The sequence below is a fragment of the Gallus gallus genome, chromosome 1, assembly GCF_016699485.2.
Source record: "Gallus gallus isolate bGalGal1 chromosome 1, bGalGal1.mat.broiler.GRCg7b, whole genome shotgun sequence".
Taxonomy (NCBI): Eukaryota; Metazoa; Chordata; class Aves; order Galliformes; family Phasianidae; genus Gallus; species Gallus gallus.
In genome coordinates, this window is record NC_052532.1 from 98,452,380 (window position 1) to 98,472,566 (window position 20,187).

Genomic DNA, 20,187 nt, shown 5'->3' on the forward strand with positions numbered 1-20,187 from the left:
CACTCTGTAAAGCTCCTAATCTGATTTAACAGTTTCATTTCCATCACCACGACTGTGTTTCCAGTCAGTGGCCTTGCTGAAAAGCGTGCCCCCCTAAGCAACCCGAGATAGGTTTGTTGTCAGAAACGTATATTAACAGCGCTGATGCAAAGAGCCCAGTAGCACTCTGATAACAACATGGTCCAGGAAATAAAGCAGATTTAAAAACCATCGAGACAATGCATTTTTCTCATTTATTCAAATCTTCTGCAGGAAGTAAACACTGAAAGATTTAAAAAAACTTCACACTGCAGTATGTACAGTTTTGTGACATCACATGAGGAAATTAATTTCTAATAAAAAAATGAGACCAGTTAGATAAATTACTGAAAACACATCACAATAAAATTGGTTGTGGTAAAATCCCAAATTCTTATGAATGGCAATGAAAATCAATATTCCTTTGTTTCACAGCAACGGAATAGTCCCGGTACAATATCTCAGTTACGTAGAATGGAATCCTGAACTTACATGACCGATTACAGTTGTATGAGTACTTCATGTTTTAAAAGTAGGTTTGCATTTTTTTTTTTTTCCCAGACCCTTTTGATTTGAAGCACATTCTTTCACAAAGCTAAAATACCACAGCAGAAGTCATGTCCAGAAGTGGAATACTGTTGTGTTTTGAACTGACCTGACTTGTTAAGACATTTTTGCCAACGCACAGATGCACAGGGTCCCCCATGCACTTTTCATGCAGCAGGTAATCACAACTTTAAATAAAAGTATTTTTCTATACATTCTTCCAGACTTGCAACTGTATACATACATGCAAAAGTTTTTAAACCTATGTGATCGTATTTACACTTATACATGGAATATACACAACAAAAAAGATTAAAAGGTTTTGTTGTTTGGTTTTTTTTTTTTTCTTTGCATTAGAACAATACAAAATACGTATTTTTCATTAAGGAAACCACTATTTACATCACCTTTTAAAAACCAATTTCAACATATTATAGGTGTAACAAGTCAATCTATTTACATTATATATAAATATATATAATATATACTTACCAGTTTACTCCTCTGTAAGATGTGGCAGAGAACAAACTGGTAATATTATGTCACTGACGTCAATGAGAGCTGTAATACTTTCACCAACATTTAACAGGGTAAATTTAAACCACTCACTTCTTTCTTTTAAAAAGATTTGTAAATTAAAAATTTAAAAACATCACTAAGAGCAAATGGCTAAGAAAAGTGAAAGTTATGGCTGAATTCCCTTTTGATCTTACGACGGTTATAAACTTCTCAAACTGCGCTGACAGGTTAAGGGGTATCAGTGCAGAAGCCCTCTAGCAACACAGCTCTGATTCTGCGGTCGTGTGTCACCTTCCTGTCATTTCCTCACGTTTGGCAGCGGAGATGCTAGAAATCTGGTTCTCTCGGTCCCTTACCCTTCCCTCTGGAAACAAAAGGCATATCCGTGTGGCAATTACAAGTCAAACCCCAAATCTGCCTAGCCTGAGTACTATACTAACACAGCGGATGAAGCGGCCTGTAGGTCCAGCCTCGAGCAAGGCACAGGGCACTTGGCAACCCAGCTGCTGCCGCAGCAGCTGTTCTCAGTTACAGGAGGTTAAAGTTGACTCTGGTACAAGTCCCAAGGGGATGCAGCTACAACTTTAGGTAGCGTACACATTCCTAACTCGCTTCTTCACTGCTCCATGAGGTGAAGGCAGCATTTCCCCAACAGTGTCACCCATTTCCAGGTGCAGTGTCATCTCCTCCCTCCCCCGACGGTGAGCTCACATGACTGCACCTAACAGTTCCGTACCTCTCACCTATGCAGCTGCTGCTGCCTGTATCTGACATGTCCCTGATCCTCTTCAAGCCCACGGTCTGAAAACCTAGCTGAAATATCACCCTCCTGAGCTGGCAGGCCTGTCTTCGAAGCCTCCACTCTCACAGGCTGAGGGAGCATTTCGGGGACAGCTGAAACGTGTATCCTAGCAGTAAATATCTACTGAACCAAGGAGACTGGAGTTGCTGAGATCACCGAGCATTACTCAGCAGATGACCTTGGTTTCTCACTCATCCCACAGGGACTGGGGGAAATCAAGGATCTTTTGAGTTGCCTGGAAAAATGTGGCCAAACCTTACTGGTCCTTCTGCTGGTGCAGCAAAGCCAACTCCCACATCTCCCTCTTTTGGTGGAACAACAGAGAGGGAAAACTCCCCAAGGATGACAACGGTGACTCCTTTTTACTCACCCATCCCATGCTATCAGACAAAAAATGATGGAAAAGTCTTCAGTCCTCAGGTTTAAAGGCTGTAAGTGTGGATGGGGCAGATTTTGAAAAAGAACACTCTTCCCTAGGGAGCAGTAACATCAGTGGCGCTGGAGAACTGAGCATAAAAGGCTGTTGCCCTCTTAGCAGCTGACTGGAGAGCAGCATTAAGTTAGCAGGCCCTTTCCTCTCAAGGGCCTCATCTTTATGCTGCACACTGCTTTCAGATTGTAATGTCCACAACAGGCAAGATTCTTCCATGAACTTCGTGACCTGAAATTAAATTCTTGCGTATTATAATTTACTGACATCTGTGAGAATCGCAATACCCTTTCATTAACTCCATTTAAAAGAAAGCTAAATCATTAACTGGTCAAACTTAACATTTTAACTTAAACGTTTTATAAAACTTTAAAAACTAAATGTTCAAAAGTATATATTACAACAATAGACTACCATAGAATAAATACATGGGTAAGCACACTCCTAGACTCCAACATTACTTTTCATTATGGTTAGTTAGACTTTTTCTCCTACTTCTCATCAGAACTTCGTTTTAATGACAAAACACATTCATTCACGTCCACCGAAGCCGCATTTTTCTGAGGAGCCCTTCAAGCAAATTATAGCCCTGTATTTACTCTGGGGACCATCTATTATTCTATATTGTATATATTTCCTAGCTATTTACATGTTGTTTCAAGAAAAATAATCAATTAAGACTTTAAGAGACATTTAACGGATGGAACAAATACCATCTTTTTAAATATTTCTGTTGGGTTGACTCATATAAAAAGAATTCATTTCAACTGTCAATGCAAAATATACTTTATCTCGTTAATGATTACTCTAGGAGACATTTGAATAGTCATTGGGCCACTTATAAATGCAAATATTAAAGACAAAATTTATTTCTATATTATACTTCAGACAATGACATTTAAAATGATATTAGATTTGCGTGAAGGTTTTAAAATATAAATCTTCTTTCTACAGCCCATTAATATATTACGCTTCACCCAAATAACATAAAAATATATCTTTAAGTTGCTCTGTTACTTCTCATATAAACCAGGGGGAATGTTCTATACTGGATACTGCCAAACATTTGTGTTCCCTAAAAGAAGGTATCCATAGCAGGGTTCAACAGAATTGTGGTGCACTTTCCAGCTGGCAGAGAGAAGTCCCTTTCAGTAGGGACTGCAATAGAAAGAAGGGACCCCAGGCGGTGGCCAGAGGATGAGAATGGGATAGCAGCTTGCTCTCTCTGCCTAAGTAAGCCAGAAGGCTTGCGAAAGGGCCTCTGCAACAAAAGCAGAAAGGAAAAGAGCAAAATGCCCCATCACTCATCTCTGCAAACACGAGCTAAAAAGAAGAAATCGCAGTTTTGTCATGTCATCAGCTCTCCATGGTGAAAATGGTTAATATGAAAACACAAGTGTGGCTTTCATTATCTGTGCAAACCAACTGCTAAGTTGTTTTCTGATAACACAGGGAATTAGAAATGATATTAAACGCTACAGAGAACATTTTTTCAGGGGAGTAAAAAGTTCAGCCAAACTATTAATGTGCATAATTCAGAGGAACCAGATTTCGTCCTTTTCCTCTCCCATGAGTAGTAAGGGCTCCAAATGGAGTTAACACTGACAGCGTTAACAGTGCTGCTTGGCGCTTCCCCAGTCAGCAATTCTTCTAAGGTGTGTCAGCTTTGACCACAATTTTCCGCTACTCCCATCCCAGACTGATGTTACAAATCACAGCACAGGTGGGGACCGAGGAAAAGGGCAGACAAGAATTTCCGAGACATATCCTACTATCCATTACAAAACATGACAAAACCACAATTTTATCCTCAGTGCAACCTGAAAAATTATTCTGAAACCAGATTTTCTGCAGAGAAAAGGCAGTGCATTGAACCATGCATCAGCTGTTCAGAGAGTAATAAATATTGGCAGAATATGGATTCTCTCCTCTAGTCGTAGGAAGAGGCCAACGCATTTTTAATGAAAAATTCTATGCTGTATTTGAGTGGAAGTCTGACGTGCTGCTTGAGCACAGCTGGCATTCTCTTGTGCAGGAGGCAACACACAATCTGACTATCTGGTTCACAAATGTTCCACCATTTTCCTCACCAAATCTGTGTGCTACGCTTGATGAAATGCAGTACTCCAAGAGGCATTTTGACTTTCCCTTTTCAAGGAGGGAAGTGACAGGAATGTACTGACAGAAGACTGATGTGATACTTGCACGATATATGAAAATCTGCTTTTTATATAAAAACCTAGAAAAAACCCTTAACTGTAGCTAGGAACTCCTAACTATGGCTAAGGATTCTGAGGAAGGCCTTTGTCAAAAGCAGGGCAAGGAAGAAAAATAGATTTTACACCACTATTCTGTCAGAACCACAAACAAGATTTAAAAATAACAATAAAAATTTTGGAAGCACTAAAAATGACATTTCAGTGCAGTTCAATTATTAACACTGACACAAGTTTTTCCAGCGTGATGAGTTAATACCTTGGACGGACTGCTCCATTTCTTTAAAGTTATTCATAAAATTTCACAAAGCATATTAAACATTCCAAGAAAAGTACACTGTCTCTATGCTCAGGCTTCCAAAGAAATAAGGATTATTTTACAGGAGAGGGAGGAAACGCAGCATTACCACCACCTAGGCTGTACGCTTACACTTTATGTTATACCAAAGACTTGCAAATCCAAATAAGACTCTGATCAAAGAGTACTCATAACTTAATTTGATGCATACAGAAATGTCTTGTACAAATTACAACCTTTCTAATTTCCTTGTGACAATCTATAGTAAAGCAAATTTTATCTACATGTATTTTAAATAACATCACCATAAAAATAAAAAGTTTATCAAATGAAAACATGTTTCAATTAGACCATGCTTTTCTAAAATCATGCTCAATTTATACAGTAGTCAAGTTCGTACTCTTTTCTTTTATGTTGTTTTTTTTTTTTTTTTCCTTTTTTTTTTTTTTTAAACAAAGACTCAAAACCACAGATTGTAAACTCCTTGATGAGGCTGTAGTTTATTCTGGCTCTTTTTTGATTGTTAGCACTTTTTCCAGAAGTCCATGCACTTCTCCATTCACAGCATGTTGGTGAGAGGTCTTATTTCCCATATGGCTGCTGTAAGGGCTTCTTAAGTTACTAAAAGGAGTTTTAAGCTCTCCATCAGATGTTAACTCCTCTTTGATTGTAACACGAGTCGAACTATCGGTAAATGATGGTTCATTCCAAATTTCTTTGTCATGTGCTTCTTGGCTACTAACAGAGTTGCCGCCTTTCTGTAACATGTAGTACAAGATCGGATTGGTTTTGGTCAGTCTCGGAGAGTCTTTTTCATAATCATTCTTGTCCATACCCGTGATCACCCATCTAATGGGACCCTTCTCACTGGGCATGGGACACACACTAAACTGGTCAGGTTCAAGTCTCCCCAAATGTTCAGGGAAGGGTGAACTGGCAGGACTTTTTACCGGATACTGAAATGTTCTGTGATCTACACAACCGCTCTGTTGCACAGGACTTCCCATTAATGCATTCACTGAAGAAATGCTGAACTCGGGTTTATTAATTGTTGCATTGCTTTTGTTTCCTTTTTTCTTGCCCTCAGTTAGTAAGTTATTCCTATGTTGCGACAGGTCTCTCTCACAGTTTTCTGAGAGAAGCAGCTGTTTCAACACATTAAAGCCTTTACTATCTCTAGACCAACTCCTATTACCACTTTCATTATTTGAACCATGACTTACAGCATATTTAAATTCTGAATCACTTCTGCCGAATTTCAGTTCTTGCTGGCTTAGCAAAGGCCCATACAGTGCCTCTGAAGGAGAAATGTGATTGTTTGCAGCATGAGACACATTAGTTTTCATCTTTTTTAACGGACTTTCCAAAGGCTCAGCATGAAGCTTCCTTTTCTTCGGTATTGTGCAAAGACTCTTTGATTCCAGGTGTGTCGGCTCATTGTTTTGGTGACTTCTGTCCAGCTCATCCGCAGGGTAACTATCTTGATTCTGTCTCAGCAATCTACTTAGCAGGCCATTTTTGGAAAAAGAAAAATCTTGAGGTGAATGAGGCTCAGACTTCATCTCCTCAGATGCTGGAGAAGCAGCTGTGTTTCTCTGCAGTGAATGAACAAATCCTTGAAATTTGTTACCCTTGCACTCTCTTATTTGTTGTGCATTTGAATTATAAGGGACATTTGATTCTTCAGATGGTTCAGTTTTTATTTTCACTGTCAATATTTGCTCATTCAAAGCCTTATCTGTCTGTTCCTGAGAACTTTCATCTCTTAAAAGCACCCTCTCTTTCTTTTCATTTTTACCTTTATTGGGAGTTCCCAGAAGCAGTTGAAGGACAGTACGCCTTTCAAGGAGATTTTCTATTTCTGAACCTGGAAGTCCTTGTTCAGTGGGTACAGACTGACAACTTAATATTTTGTTATTTTCTTCATGTGTACTTAATTTATTTGTAAGCAGAGGGCTGTTCAATCTATCAATCAAGCCTACGGGTTTATCTGTGCTCCCCACTAGCAGATGTTTGCCAGATCTTTGTTCTTCGCTTGACATGGAAGTCTGCATACCACACTGAGCAAGATTCTGCAACAGCTTGCTGGCACTGAAAGCCGAAGAGTTTTGTGGACTGTCATTTCTGCTCAGCTTAGCTCCTTGAATTTCTTTGCTTTTTGAAAGGTCTATCAAATGTTTAGATGCAGGATTCACCAGCCTGTCTGGCTGGATGCTGCAGGCATACGGTGGTGAGCTACGCTTGATGGCTAATGATGGGTGAGAGAGATTTATAGGAGAGTCTGCTTTTGCAGAAGCAAGCAAAGGTGGAGTGTTTAGTGGAGTCATTCGATTTGCATTGGGACTGTCAGTAACAGGAGTCCTTTTACCAGTCTGTACAGTGAATTTTGCCACATCAGCAGCACTGTGTGGTCCCTGAGGCTCATTACTTTTGTCTACCTTTTCTTCACTCTTATGCCCAAGTAAAAGCTGAAGTAGTGTTACTTTTTGATGGGGGTTCAGTTTAGATGCCTTCGGAGTGTCTTTGTCTTCCTTGTTCTCCGGACAGGAAACTTTTGGATCCCAGCTGTGAAGCAAGGACTGAGTCAGGTTATCCAGTGATGCAGGTGGACCTGTGTCTGGTTTGTCTGTCCTCTGTTTAAAAGATAAGTCTATAGGAAGACAGTTAGAATGGGAGCTTTCATCATCACTGCTGTCATCTGTAAAACTAGGATTGTTGTCTGAATACTCATCAATAGTTGTTGGTGTGCTGCTCTCTTCAAAAATGCTGGCTCTCTCACTCTGTTCATGCCCTTTTAATTGTTTGGTGGTATTCTGGCTTTTCAGGAGATGTAAGAGCAAACTGTTGCTAGGAGAGGTTTTCACATTATTCCTTTCCAAGGTACTTTTGAATCCGACATTTTTGGGTGGTGAATGTGTGATTCCCACTGAACTCTGAAATGGTGTCATATTGCTTTTGCTAGATACCATTTTGGTTGATGATCCTGCTTGACCATTGAGATGGCTTGTCATTCCTTTCGCTAAACTGAACTGGCCAATATCTTTTTGAGCACTTTCTTGTAATCTGGCCATAGCTGCAAGTCTCTCACTTGCTATTTGATTTGCATTTTGTGCTTTTAAAGCATGTTCCCTGGAGTACTGCTGCAAGTGAGCTTCACTTGAAAGGAGTAAAGCTAGTTGGCTGCATGCTACACTGGGCTTCGGTGAAGCAGCAGGACTAGATCGTTTCTCTACCATGCTTGCCACAGCTTGTAATCTTGCAGCACATGACAGTGGTTCATTTATTACTTTAGGTCCGCTTTGCACTGCATGAGGAGATTCTATAAACCTCTCTTTGGGCAGGTTCTTTGTTATATCAGGCAGGCTGTTGTCCAACTTCTGATCCTTTGCTTTGCTCTTCTTCAAGAGAGTCTTCAGGTGACTGGATGCAACACCGTAGCACCGTAAATCTTTCTCCACCTGTAAAGAATCGTGGCTAAGGGAATAGCCTTGCTCCTTAAGGCTCTGTCTAATCTGCTGTGACAGAGCAACACTCTGAAGCCTAGAGCTGAATGACTGAAGCAAAGAGGCAAGTAATGTGCTATCCTGTTTGCCTTTAGGCACATTTTCAACCATGCCAGCTAACAAAGCTTCCTTTTTTCCATCTAAATCCACAATGGAATCAGACAACCGCCTTCTCTTTGCTGCATTCCAATCCTCAGAAGACTGCAACAGCCTTGCTTTTTTGAGGTGCAACATGCCAGATCCCTGATACGTACTTGTGTTAAGAACTGGACCATTACTTTGACAGCTGGGAAATATATTTCCAGAAATATTAAAGTTTTGATCCTCTCCGCTATGCCCAGTAGACTTTTTGTCAACTGCAGTACCTGAGCCTCCTGCTGCTTGATGCATTAGTAATCCTTCTAGGTAGGTTAGAACAACAGAATCCTGGTGCATCTCAGAGCCAAGCTCTTCTCCATGAGTCATGTTCAATAAAAGTATCCAAAAGGGCTCTGTTTCTATTCACTTCAAAGACTAGTTTGCTGCAGCTGAATCGAGATGCAGAGCTAATAAATAATAGATAGATGTCTATAGCGTTTTCTCACAAACTTTCAGAAACAACACAGTCACATTCCAGGCAGGTTTCTTCCAGTGTATCTTGTTTGATAAACCAGATTTCCAATCATGTCCTTGTGTTGATATATTGAATATTTACGAAGGATGCCTAGGAAGAGCACTCAAAACACACTTCTAAGGTAGTAAAGTTCCATTACGTATTTGCTTTCTTCAGCTTTCTCCAGGAAGCTAGTTTGGTTTTCATCTTTTTCCATCTTCATCGAGCACACAGAATACCTAAGAGGAAAAAAAAAAAACAAAAAAAAAAAAACAGTGGTCAAGAAAAATAATTTGTGTAAGATCTAAATAAACTGCGTAAGAGATTTTTTTTCCACGTACTGTTCTAGAGAGATCCAAGATGTATAAGTGATAATCACACTCTAGAAGAATTTAATAATTGAGTAATGCAATGAGTCTATAGCACCTAATCTGAAGAACTCTGTGAAAATGATTCGGAGACAGAAAGCATTATGTAAAATCTAAGACACAGTGTATTATCCTAAGTGCAGCTACTAGAAGTGATCATTGAATTCCTCTGCTCTACAGCTCAAAATAAGAACTAGCAACCACGAAAGAAAAATCTAAATATTACTCGAAAATTTACACTGGATTCTACCTCACAGTTCCATCAGTATTTTTATGTTAGCATGTGAACACACAAGGCATGAACAGTACCACTGTGAAAGAAAATGAATGGGAAAAAAAATATATCTAGAAGTCAGTGTTCAGGTTCACGTTGAATTTCTTTTCAAATATCTGAATAAGCAGCAACACATACGAGCATATTTCAGTTCTTCCAACTCCCAACTGCCATTAAGTAATTAGAAGAGTGAGGCAAAAGGAGCGGAGAAAAAGCCGATTATTAACATGTTCCTGGTAGATCTTCATTGAAAGATATTTACTTTTACATTCTTTCCACGTATTCAATGTACACTGGTGAAAAAGCAGGCCCTTCTTTGAAGTCTTTTTGTTTTCAAAGTCATTCTTGTAGAACACCTCTATTCAATACTTACTTGGATGAGGCAGTATGCTATAAAGTGTAGTTTTAAAAAACACAATGGCTCTTGTGCTAGATGTATCTCTTAGTTTTACACTGGTCAGTGATAGCATAAACAGTTAACACAGTTAACAGAGTTCAATACTGAGATCATTATACCACACATGCCTACTTCTTTTCTCTTTCAGTTCTAGATAGGCATAAATATTAAATATGAACACAGCTAAGTGCCTTTCAACATACCTAGCTCTGCAATTTTCTTGCACAGACTAAAAGCATATTTAAACTTGTAAATGCAAGTTTTCAGAAGGATATACAAAGGTGAAAGCCATGCATCCTTAAAGTGAATGAATGCTTTATGATTGATTTCTCAGAGGCTTTTTTTTCTTTTAAATTCAAAAGCTACAGGCAACTAGAAGTTAGAAAAATATCAGATCTGAAAAAAAATAGGGAATTAGAACAACAGCTACACAGCTCTAATGCTAATACCTTATATGCACTCCTTTACAAATACATTCTTACTAAAATTCAAGTAATTTAGGGAAGTTCCACAAACTATTCAAAACAAACAAGTAAACAAATAAAAAAGAACAGAGAACTAAAACACCAGCAACACACTGTAGTGTAAATGAATACAGCCATGCATTTAAACAATGAATTGAAAATTGGTAGCTCGTACTTGGGAGTCAGTATTTCACAAATTACCTATGATCTCACTGTTCCTTCAAAATCTTGCATGTCTCTGCATTGACTTTTGCAAAGGCTTAATCCCAAATGGTTTGAATATAATAAACAGCAAGTCCTTGAAAAAAAATACAGTTCATACATAATGCTTCTCGTGAATATGTCAAGCATCCAGCAAGTGCAATGTCTATACAGGTAAGTTTATTTTCTTAAATAATTGGAAATACACTTTATCCAGAAAATAAAGTTCTCCAGCTTCCAAAAACAAACAGTTTATCTACAGATACATTTTCACATTTCAAAAGGCAACTAAGCTCACAGCATGTTGTTCTTATACAGGAGTAAGTAGCACTTGATACCCTTCTTTGTGCTTAAGAAAATTGCATTTTTTTCACTATCACACACTGCGGGTCGCCTTTAAGCTAAAGCCCCAAGCCAATGCACTCCGTGTTAAACTGGTATTGGGTAAGATATTACTATTCATAGCTATAAGTAATTTAAAAAATAAAATTAATTTTTAAAAATACAATGTGATTATGTGAATTCCTCAGGTACTCAAAAAGACTATTGCAAGAGATGACACTTGTAGCCAGTACAGTTTACATTCAGGTACTCTAAACAGTGGCTTGCCACTTTCATGGTATTTTTGGTTTGTTTGTTTGCACGCATGTTTGAAATTCCCCAAGGACAAGGAAATATTCATAATTTTACAGAAGTCTGATTGATGCAAGGGAGCTTTCACTGAAGAGAATGAAACCTGAACAGCATATAGCATGAGGAAAAGGACATCACCAGCTCTTCCAAAGAGGCAGTTCTGATCCAGTACCAACGATGGTTATTACAGCATTAAAAACCCCTGTCGGACCTAATGTGCAACACGCAAATGTGAAGTCAAGAATGAAAATCACATTTCAAAAAAAGAATCTATAAACCTATACCTTATTTGTGATGAGAAGCCTGGTAGTAAATTAGATGGTTTGAAAACAATCACACAACTACACATTTCTAGCAAGTTTTGAACCTGGTATGCTTATCTCTGATACTCTCGGATCTCATGTGTGGTCATGTGGAATCAGAATCAGCTTTGGGAATTAATGTTTAGCTGGACACAATCATTCAGTAACCTTTTCAAAACATATGGACTAAACCAAAGAATTTCCCTGGAAACATGCATTAAGGATGATTCCAGAAATTATCTGAAATGAGGAAATAAAAATCGAATGTAAAAAAAAAAAAAAAAAAAAAAAAAAGGAAGAGAAGGGGGATCTTATGTGTCAAACGTCTCTGAATCTCTAGAACTGTATTTAACTACAGTGAAAGAACTGATAAATTAAATTCGATATGCTTTCTTGACCAGGCAACTACTGTGCGTGAACCATTTTTTGTTGCTTCAACTCTTTCTCCACAGATCCTCGTATTCTACAAAAAAATAAAACACTTGTTTTGCAGAGGCTATTTTCAGAACCAACACAACCACACACCGATCACAGCTCATTAAGTCATGTTTACCTAGACAGAACTAAAGTGGCAGCACGACTCACAACACAAATGCTGTAACCTGGGGAGGCACTCTGAAAGTGGAGCACACCATGGGAAATCAGTCCTACATCCTTTTAAAAAGTGCCCAGGGAGAATCTGTAGGCAGAGCGAGGAAGATAAGAGAATATTAAAACATACACTGAACTGTAGAAATCATGGATGTCCAGAATATTAATTTAACTTTTGCAGTTATCAAGAGTTCTTCGTTGTTTGCAAACTAAAGATATACTTGGCAGTTGCAAAGATTTCAGTAGCAAGATAAGAATAAACTCTAAGATCCTTTGGTTAACATGAAGAATTACTGCCACAAAAGATAATTAAATTGGAGAACAAACCCTTCTAGGTTAAAGCAACAACATCTGAGCCAATAGCTTTTTGCTGACATATATATATATATATATATGTATATACATAGCTTATAGATATATATTGCTAAATCCCTGCTTTGTATCAGAAATCTCTTGAGATGCATGCAGCAGCTGGGACCTCTTCACAGATTTGATTCAAGCTGTCAAGGCATTTTGAAGGTTCCCCTTCCAAATTTTTTTTAAAGACAAAAGAGAGAAAGTAATCTGATAGCGCACAACTGTGCAACAGGTGAATTCTTCCACTGTTACACAACAGAGAATTTGTGAATCAACATGTGTTTTTTTTTACAATAAATTAATACAATAAATTTTACAATAAATTAATGGAAATCAAACTCTTTCCCGATGATTGTGGGATGCCACTTTGAGAAAACGAAAGCAACTCTTAAAACGGTTCTTTCAATTAATGAATGCCTCCACTACAAAACTTACCTGGAAATGCTAAAACAGCCATTCTGCAGTTAACCAATAGACACTGAGTTGCTACAAATTAAAGACAGGTAATGATTTACATCGTCACCCACAAACATGGTTTGTCTGGTATCTCTAGCTAGTACTTCCAGCAAAATCTCTTTTCTAAGTCTCCCACTGGAGCTCACAGCCTGCCCATTCTCGTATCCCCAAAACAGCTACAGCCCACCACATCAAGCAATGCTTCAGACTGTCATTTTAATCATCACCCATTTGAAGAATCCAGGTAATATAGTAGCAGCTTGTGATCCCGGGGTCTTGGTTACTTGCTGCGCTTCAGGCAGGCTGAATGACTGCTGGTTTTACTCTTCTGTATCCTATTTTTACAGGCGGAGTAATAACAGATGCAAACTTCACAAATGCAACTGAGGATAAATATATTAAGGGCTGTAAGTTGCTTAGCAGCATCAATAGTAGCAGCGAGCAACCACCTAAAACAGGATTTCAAATGATTCTGCATCCTTACAAGCTGTCTGTAGCGAGATGCTGCAGAGCACAATGAACTTAAGTTCTACACAAAGATTCTTAAATGCACTAAGAATGGAAATTGCAGCAGAACTTTTCAGCAGACTAAACACGAGCGTAGAAAGGAAAAACGGCTGTCCCACAATTATTTATTTTGTTCTGAGCTCCATTCCTTGGTTTTGTGCAGACAGGATTCACTGAGAGAGGTGATACAAGCACTTCTGTTGACTTTTTGCTAAGGTTATAAGCAGTGAAAGAGGCATGATTCAACAACCCACTGCACCAAATGCATACAGCAGCACAAACGTGGAGGTACTTCAAAGGCACTTAAGAACGTACTTTAAGAGAAGCGAGTATTAAGTGTTTTGCTAAATCCCTGCTTTATTTCAGAAAGCTATTGGGATGAATGGAACAGCTGAGACCTCTTCACAGATTTCATTTAGTCTATAAAGGCATTTTGAAATTTTCCTTTCCCTTCTATTAAAAAAAAAAAAAAGAGCAAAAATAATTAGATTATAGAGCAAAATTCAGCAACAGGTGAATACTTCCACAGTTGCACACTAGAGAATTCATGAATCAACATGCCTTTTCTTTCTTTTATAATAAATTCATGGAAACCAAACACTTTCCCTATGATCACAGGATATCACTTTGAGAAAGCAAACACCGGCTCCTTCCCAACAGCTTGGCATATTGTTTGCTTGCTGATGGGGCGGGCCTACTTACACCAAGAGATTTTAAACATGGAAAGGATAGCCTACTACTTTTAAAAAGCTGAATCGGGAGAGGGCACGCTAGGGATCACATTGCAGCTTGAAAGGTTGCTGTCACACTTTTCCAGGGACTCCAAGGCACACTGCAGGAGAAGCAGAGCCCTGGTAGCCAGGACCAGGATGCTCCTCACCATGCTGCCACAGTCCTGCTGAGCGCAGAATCACCATACACCCTTTAAAATACCCTCCTCGGGTAATGACAAGACAGGAGAGCCTTTTCATAGTTTCATAAAATCGTTTGAGTTAGAAGTGACCTTTAAAGGCCATCTAGTCCAAATCCCTGCAATGAACAGGGACCCCTACAGCTACATCAAGTTACTCAGAGCCCTGTCCAGCCTGACCTTGGATATCTCCAGGAATGGGGCATCCACCACCTCTTGGGGCAACCTGTTCCACTGTCTCACCATCCATGTTTGTAAAACATTCCTTCCTTACACCAACCTAAATCTCCCCTCTTTTAGTTTGAAATCACTTCTCCATGTCCTGCCACAACAGATCCTGATAAAGAATCTGTCCCCTTTTTTCTCACAGTCTACCTTTAGATACTGAAAGGTCACTCTCAAGTCATCTCAGAGCCTTCTCTTCCTCAGGCTGAACAGCCCCACCTCTCTGTCCTCGTAGAAGTGTTCCATCTCTTGGATCATTTCTGTGGCCCTCCTCTGAACACGTTACAACAAGTTTATGTCTCTCTCATACCAACAACCCAGTATCTGGACACAGTATTCCAGGTGAAGTCTCACCAGCACAGAGCAGAGGGACAGGATCACTTCCCTCAATCTGCTGGCTGTGCTTTTTCTCCCTGTTGCTATGTTAAGCTGTATACTGCCTAACCTTACTTTCTGTCATTAGCAGAAGTTTTAAAGCTTGAGTTAAAGGGAAGAAAGCCAAATCAGGCTAGACAAAGCCTTCAGATGATTTTGGCTGCTTAAACAGTCAGGTTTTGATATGTTCTGCAGAAGATTGATCCCCTAGCAGTTGACACAACAACTTGAAGGGATGAAAAGAGATATCATTTTATTAAAGCACACAAACTGCAAAGACCTAAGTAACATAAAATTGGCGCAAACACAGAAGCCACACCACAGCAGACAAGAAGCGCTTTTTCCTCAGGGAAAAAATATGACTGTTAGTGAACCAAGAACTGAATGGAGAAAAATAACCAAACTGTGCTGGCAGGCTATTTACTATTTGGGCTTACTCAGGCTCTTGTTTTAAGGCCTGCTAAAATGTAAATACTAATGACTGCAGATGCCAACTGTGGCCTCTGAGTTGTATGTGAAAAGGGTGGCTGTTTATACATTGCTCCTGACTGGTGTGAAGCAAGTGATTCAGACATCCAAGCTCAGCATCATTCTGCTCCTCAGACTTCATGTGGTCTTCTCCACCCAGACCACACCACTGCACGGCCACAAGGAGCTGTGGGACAATACGTTGCGTGTCAAGAGAGAATACCGTATTTCCCTGTCTTTTAAAGGAGGTGTGGAAACAAAGGCATTTTCCTCTTTATGCAGATACCCTTGAGGAAGGCAACAGAGCAGATGGGGGACGTTTTATGCACATACAAGGAGAGATGCAGAAACTGTCTCTCATTTAGAGGAGTTCCAAAGTATCTTCACACAGAAGAGCAAAAGCCCTAGCAATGTTGGCTACCCCACAGCTTACAGATACCCATGTCACTTCTGATTTACAGCTGTAACTGAGTGTTTCATGTAAACTTCAGTCAATTCCTTCACAGAGACCCACACACATATACTTCTCATCACAAATGCTATTGGAGAAACAGTTCTTTTTATTTCAGTAAGTGCTATGCAAAGAGTACCTTTGAGTTCATTTCTTGATCAGGGTATGCTTTCATTCAAAAGCATACACTCTTGCCAGCTCTTGTAAGAGCAATACCATTTTCTAAACACCGCTTGTGAAGGAACTGAATACTCAACATTTAGGACTGCCTCTTAAGTTGTTTCTCAACAAATACCAAGGATACCAAAAGCAAACAGGCTCAAAAAAACAGGTATCAAGATCTATTTTCAGGATACAGATTTTTTTTTTTAAATAAAATACACTGATAGGTACAGCAGAGTGGACAGAGGATGCATCTTCCCAATCTCCACATATCACTTACTTCATAATTGCTTACCTAAATAAAAGAAAATTAACAACCAAATTTCTATTTCACCACCTCCCCTTAACAAACAACTGATTTTGCTCTTAACAGTGTCAGCTCCCCAAGAATGCAACTTGATTAATACACAGTGATTCATATACAGTGACTTCAAGACAATCATGGTTTTGCCTTATGATTACTGCATGTAGATAATGCATTTCCACACATCTCTGACCTTCTACATGTTGGAGGTAACTAACAGTACAACCATTTCACCATACAATGGTGAATTTCTTGGATTTGATGGAGTAACTGTACGTATTCAGTGATTTGTCCTAAGTCATTTTTATGTTATTTTAACCAATAATTGGTTGCACAGAGGCCAAGCTATGCCTGACTGAAAGCAAGGCAGTTTTCATTGAAAGTAAGTGATGCGTTCAACTTGGGACCAAGGGTCTCATGGCTAGCTAGGAATAAGATACTTCCTAAATCTTCCAGAAAACAGATTTCAACTAACAGTAAAAGAAACCACACAGTAATTCCATAGTAAGGTATAGGATCACAATCACACAATATTCAATTATATACGCACAAGGAATGCTCCAAAAGTAATGCCTCCAATTTTATTACACTGGCACATGATGTCAAAGTCAGATATTGGTGGTATGGTGACAGAGACTCAACCTTCCTGACAATATTTCACTGCATTTTATTGTCACACAACAGATGGGAGGTGCTGCATTTCAGCAGTGGTGATAGCAACGTGAAAGACAAGCCATGTTCTGGATGGCCATGCACAGCTGGCACAGCATAATCAGCCCACTCATCCAAATAAGTATATTATGACCAGGGAACTGTGTTCAAAACTGAATATTGGATTCAGCGCATTAAAAACAACGGTGGCAATGTTGGAATATCATTAATTTTGCATGCATTGGGTCTCACAGTTTCTCACAGAGAAACAGAAAGAACGCCATATGAAAGTTTGTCAGGACCTGCTGAACCAATATGAGGTTGACGATGACAGTTTCACAGATTGCATCATTACAAGGTAAGGAGATATGATGTCACCACTACGAGCTGGAGTCAAAATGGCAATCCATAGAGTAACAATAGGTGAATTCCCCATTGAAGAAAAAGTTTCAAGATGCAACACTCAGTGGGTAAAAGGATGTGCTCTATCTTTTGGGATAGGAAAGGGGTGATACTTGCCAATATCTTGGAACCCAGACAAACCAACTCTGACCATTGCATTGCAACACTGACTAGGCTGAAGGCTCAAACTTCCAGAGTCAGGCCAGAGAAGGCGGTAACCATTCTCCTGCAACATGAAAATGCCAGGCCCCGTATCAGTTTGAAGACTGAGGTGCACACTGCCAATCTTGGCCAGATTGTCCCACCGCACCAATTGCATGGTCTGGATTTGGAGACTTCTGTCTTCCATCTCTTCGGGCTGATGAAAAATTTACTGTGTGGGCCACATTTTCCTAGCAACACCACTATCACAGCTGCTGTGAAACAGAGTCAACACTGCTGGAGCAGATTTTTTTTTTTTCACCTATACACACGGCATACAGGCTCCTGCTTATCACTGGTGAAAATGCACTGCTGATGGTGTTGACTATGCTGAAAAACAGTGCTTCGTAGCTGAGAACTTGCTCAAATAGTGTTATTGTGCTCTTTATATTTGTTATAATTTCCATGGAAATAAAAGGAGGCATTACTTCCAGAATGACTTCTGTATAATCTCAATATATATAAAATCTATATCTAAAAAAATAAAATATAGATATATAATAAATTTATATGTATCTATCTATCTATATATATGAGATTCCTTTTTATTTTAAGTGAAAGGACAATATTGTTTCTGTTTTAATGAGACTTGAGCCTTCTGTAGGTCATGTTTCCAAAGGCTAAGGACACAGAAAAGGCTCATATAATTTCAGCTAAATGGAAAAGGAAAAGCACGCATTAACTAGAAGGTTTTTTTCTAATTCAATTACAATTACAAAATTGATTTTTTCTCCTAAGTAGCAATAGCATGAACAGAAACTACTTTATAACATAAGAACAAATTTAAGTGAAACTTGGGGAGAAAAAGCTAACAACATTCTCTGAAGAATGTCACAGAAATTCCTCATCTTTAAACTGTGCCACAGTTTCTGTGAAAATATTCATATCAATTTCCAACTTAAATACTGAAAGCCTTTTAAGTCATATAGGTGTATAGAGATGATTAGTTACTTAACAACACTCTCAAACTTTAGGAATTGTGCTGCAACTCAACCTAGGCCATGAGTCATATTCACCTAAACCTTGAGTCAAATTGGAACAGCTAAAATACTGACTTCGCTAAAAACAATGAAAACTATTACTTTGTATATGCTGCTGAAAAGCCACTGTAAGAATAGTGGAAGGCTGACAAGGGGAAATGCTTAACTACCCTCCAATACAAAGGGAAACGTTCTGAAATAATTTCTCAAATTTTATGTTGAAAAAAAAAATGACAAGCATTTTAAGCAGAAAGATGCCATGCTGTTATGAAATTGTAGAAAAGAGGTCTTACTAATATGTTTAAATCTGTCTTTCATGAGTGCTATATAAAGCAACTAATTGCAAAATAACAAGAAATGACTATTTATCGTTACCAAACAAGAACGATTAAGTACTATACATACCCATGTTAAAACTACACAAAACAGAGATGTGCAATTCATTTTGAACAAAATATGCATTTTTCCAGCAGAAAAGTTAATAAAAAAGGGGTTGTTTTTTTAATTAAAAAAACCCATCATCTTACATGCAAGCAACAGCTAATTCGGGACCACCTTTCAAAGTGCATGTCAAACCAACAGCTTCACTAACCCTTTATAAAGTCATATGCCTACAATACCAGTTGCAAAACCAGCTTCACTTCCATGTTAGCATACATCTAAAATTAATTCTGCACCCAAGAACCCTGTTGAACACTCACAGCACCAGCAAATCGTTAACTGGCTGCTAGCGAGTCTCATCATTCTGTAGGAAAAAGTCAATCTCAGCCACCATGAAGAAATCCAGTAATAAATAAAACAGACTAGTTCAGAAGCTGCGCATTTAAATGTATATAAAAACCATGGTTCTACAGAAATTTGCCTAATTTAAGAGTGAAGCTGCTGTCAAAATATTTCTCCATGGACCTTCAGCTGCTTGCTCATCACCTTCCTTCCATTGACACAAGTGTTCTTACAGAAAGCTCCTAATGGGCAAGTAGGACTAAGGGCCTCAACGTCACCAAAGGAACCGCCCAAAATGCCATTGAGCAATTGCTTCACTGTTCTCCATGTGGAGATGTCTGACTGCTGGAGAAGTGCGTAGGACAAAGGACATAGCCTACTTTTTCGAATCAAACCACACTTCTATCAAAAGCAGACAACAGAAGCACTGTTACCTGTTGAGATTCCCTAAGAAGAAACCCAGACAGACCGTCTCTTGAACAAAGATGACTTTACCGGTCAGATGAAGATGCCTTTAAGAAGCAGAACTTTAAAAATGCATATTACACATATACACGTATGCATAATTTATACACATAACTAGAACAATTAAAATATTTTTATATTATACTGAGGCATCCTATGAAGCTGCAGTATAAATCCTACTAAACTGAACTTAGTTTGTCCATCCCTAAAATAGATTTGACATACAAACACAAACACAAGGTCAAGGTCACAGATCAGCAAGAAAGATTACAAAGAGGACTGATGTAAGAGCTGGCATTTGATCAAAGCTCCTGGTGCTGTTTGTTTTTAGCCCCCCCTCTTAGTACACTTACCAGAAATACCACATTTTCTTCACATTGGTGCATTCTAAGTTTA

At 38.8% G+C, this 20,187-nt stretch overlaps 1 protein-coding gene across 40 annotated transcripts in view; it reads right to left on the bottom strand.

Moving 5' to 3' along the window:
* Positions 1-214: 214 nt before the first annotated feature.
* The window catches only part of NRIP1 (nuclear receptor interacting protein 1), a 70,854-nt gene continuing 50,881 nt past the window's right edge, over positions 215-20,187 (bottom strand). For 28 of the 40 annotated variants that reach the window (XM_015298731.4, XM_015298695.4, XM_025144775.3 and 25 more), the window contains one exon: positions 215-9,163. In XM_015298731.4, the coding sequence (XP_015154217.1) occupies positions 5,330-8,797 (3,468 nt within the window). In that variant the 5' untranslated portion in view covers positions 8,798-9,163 and the 3' untranslated portion in view covers positions 215-5,329. Of the gene's footprint in view, positions 9,164-10,628; positions 12,027-12,116; positions 12,243-12,946; positions 12,998-20,187 lie in introns of all 40 variants that reach the window. The other 12 variants (XM_015298718.4, XM_040704773.2, XM_046900333.1 and 9 more) reach the window with 4 other exon arrangements.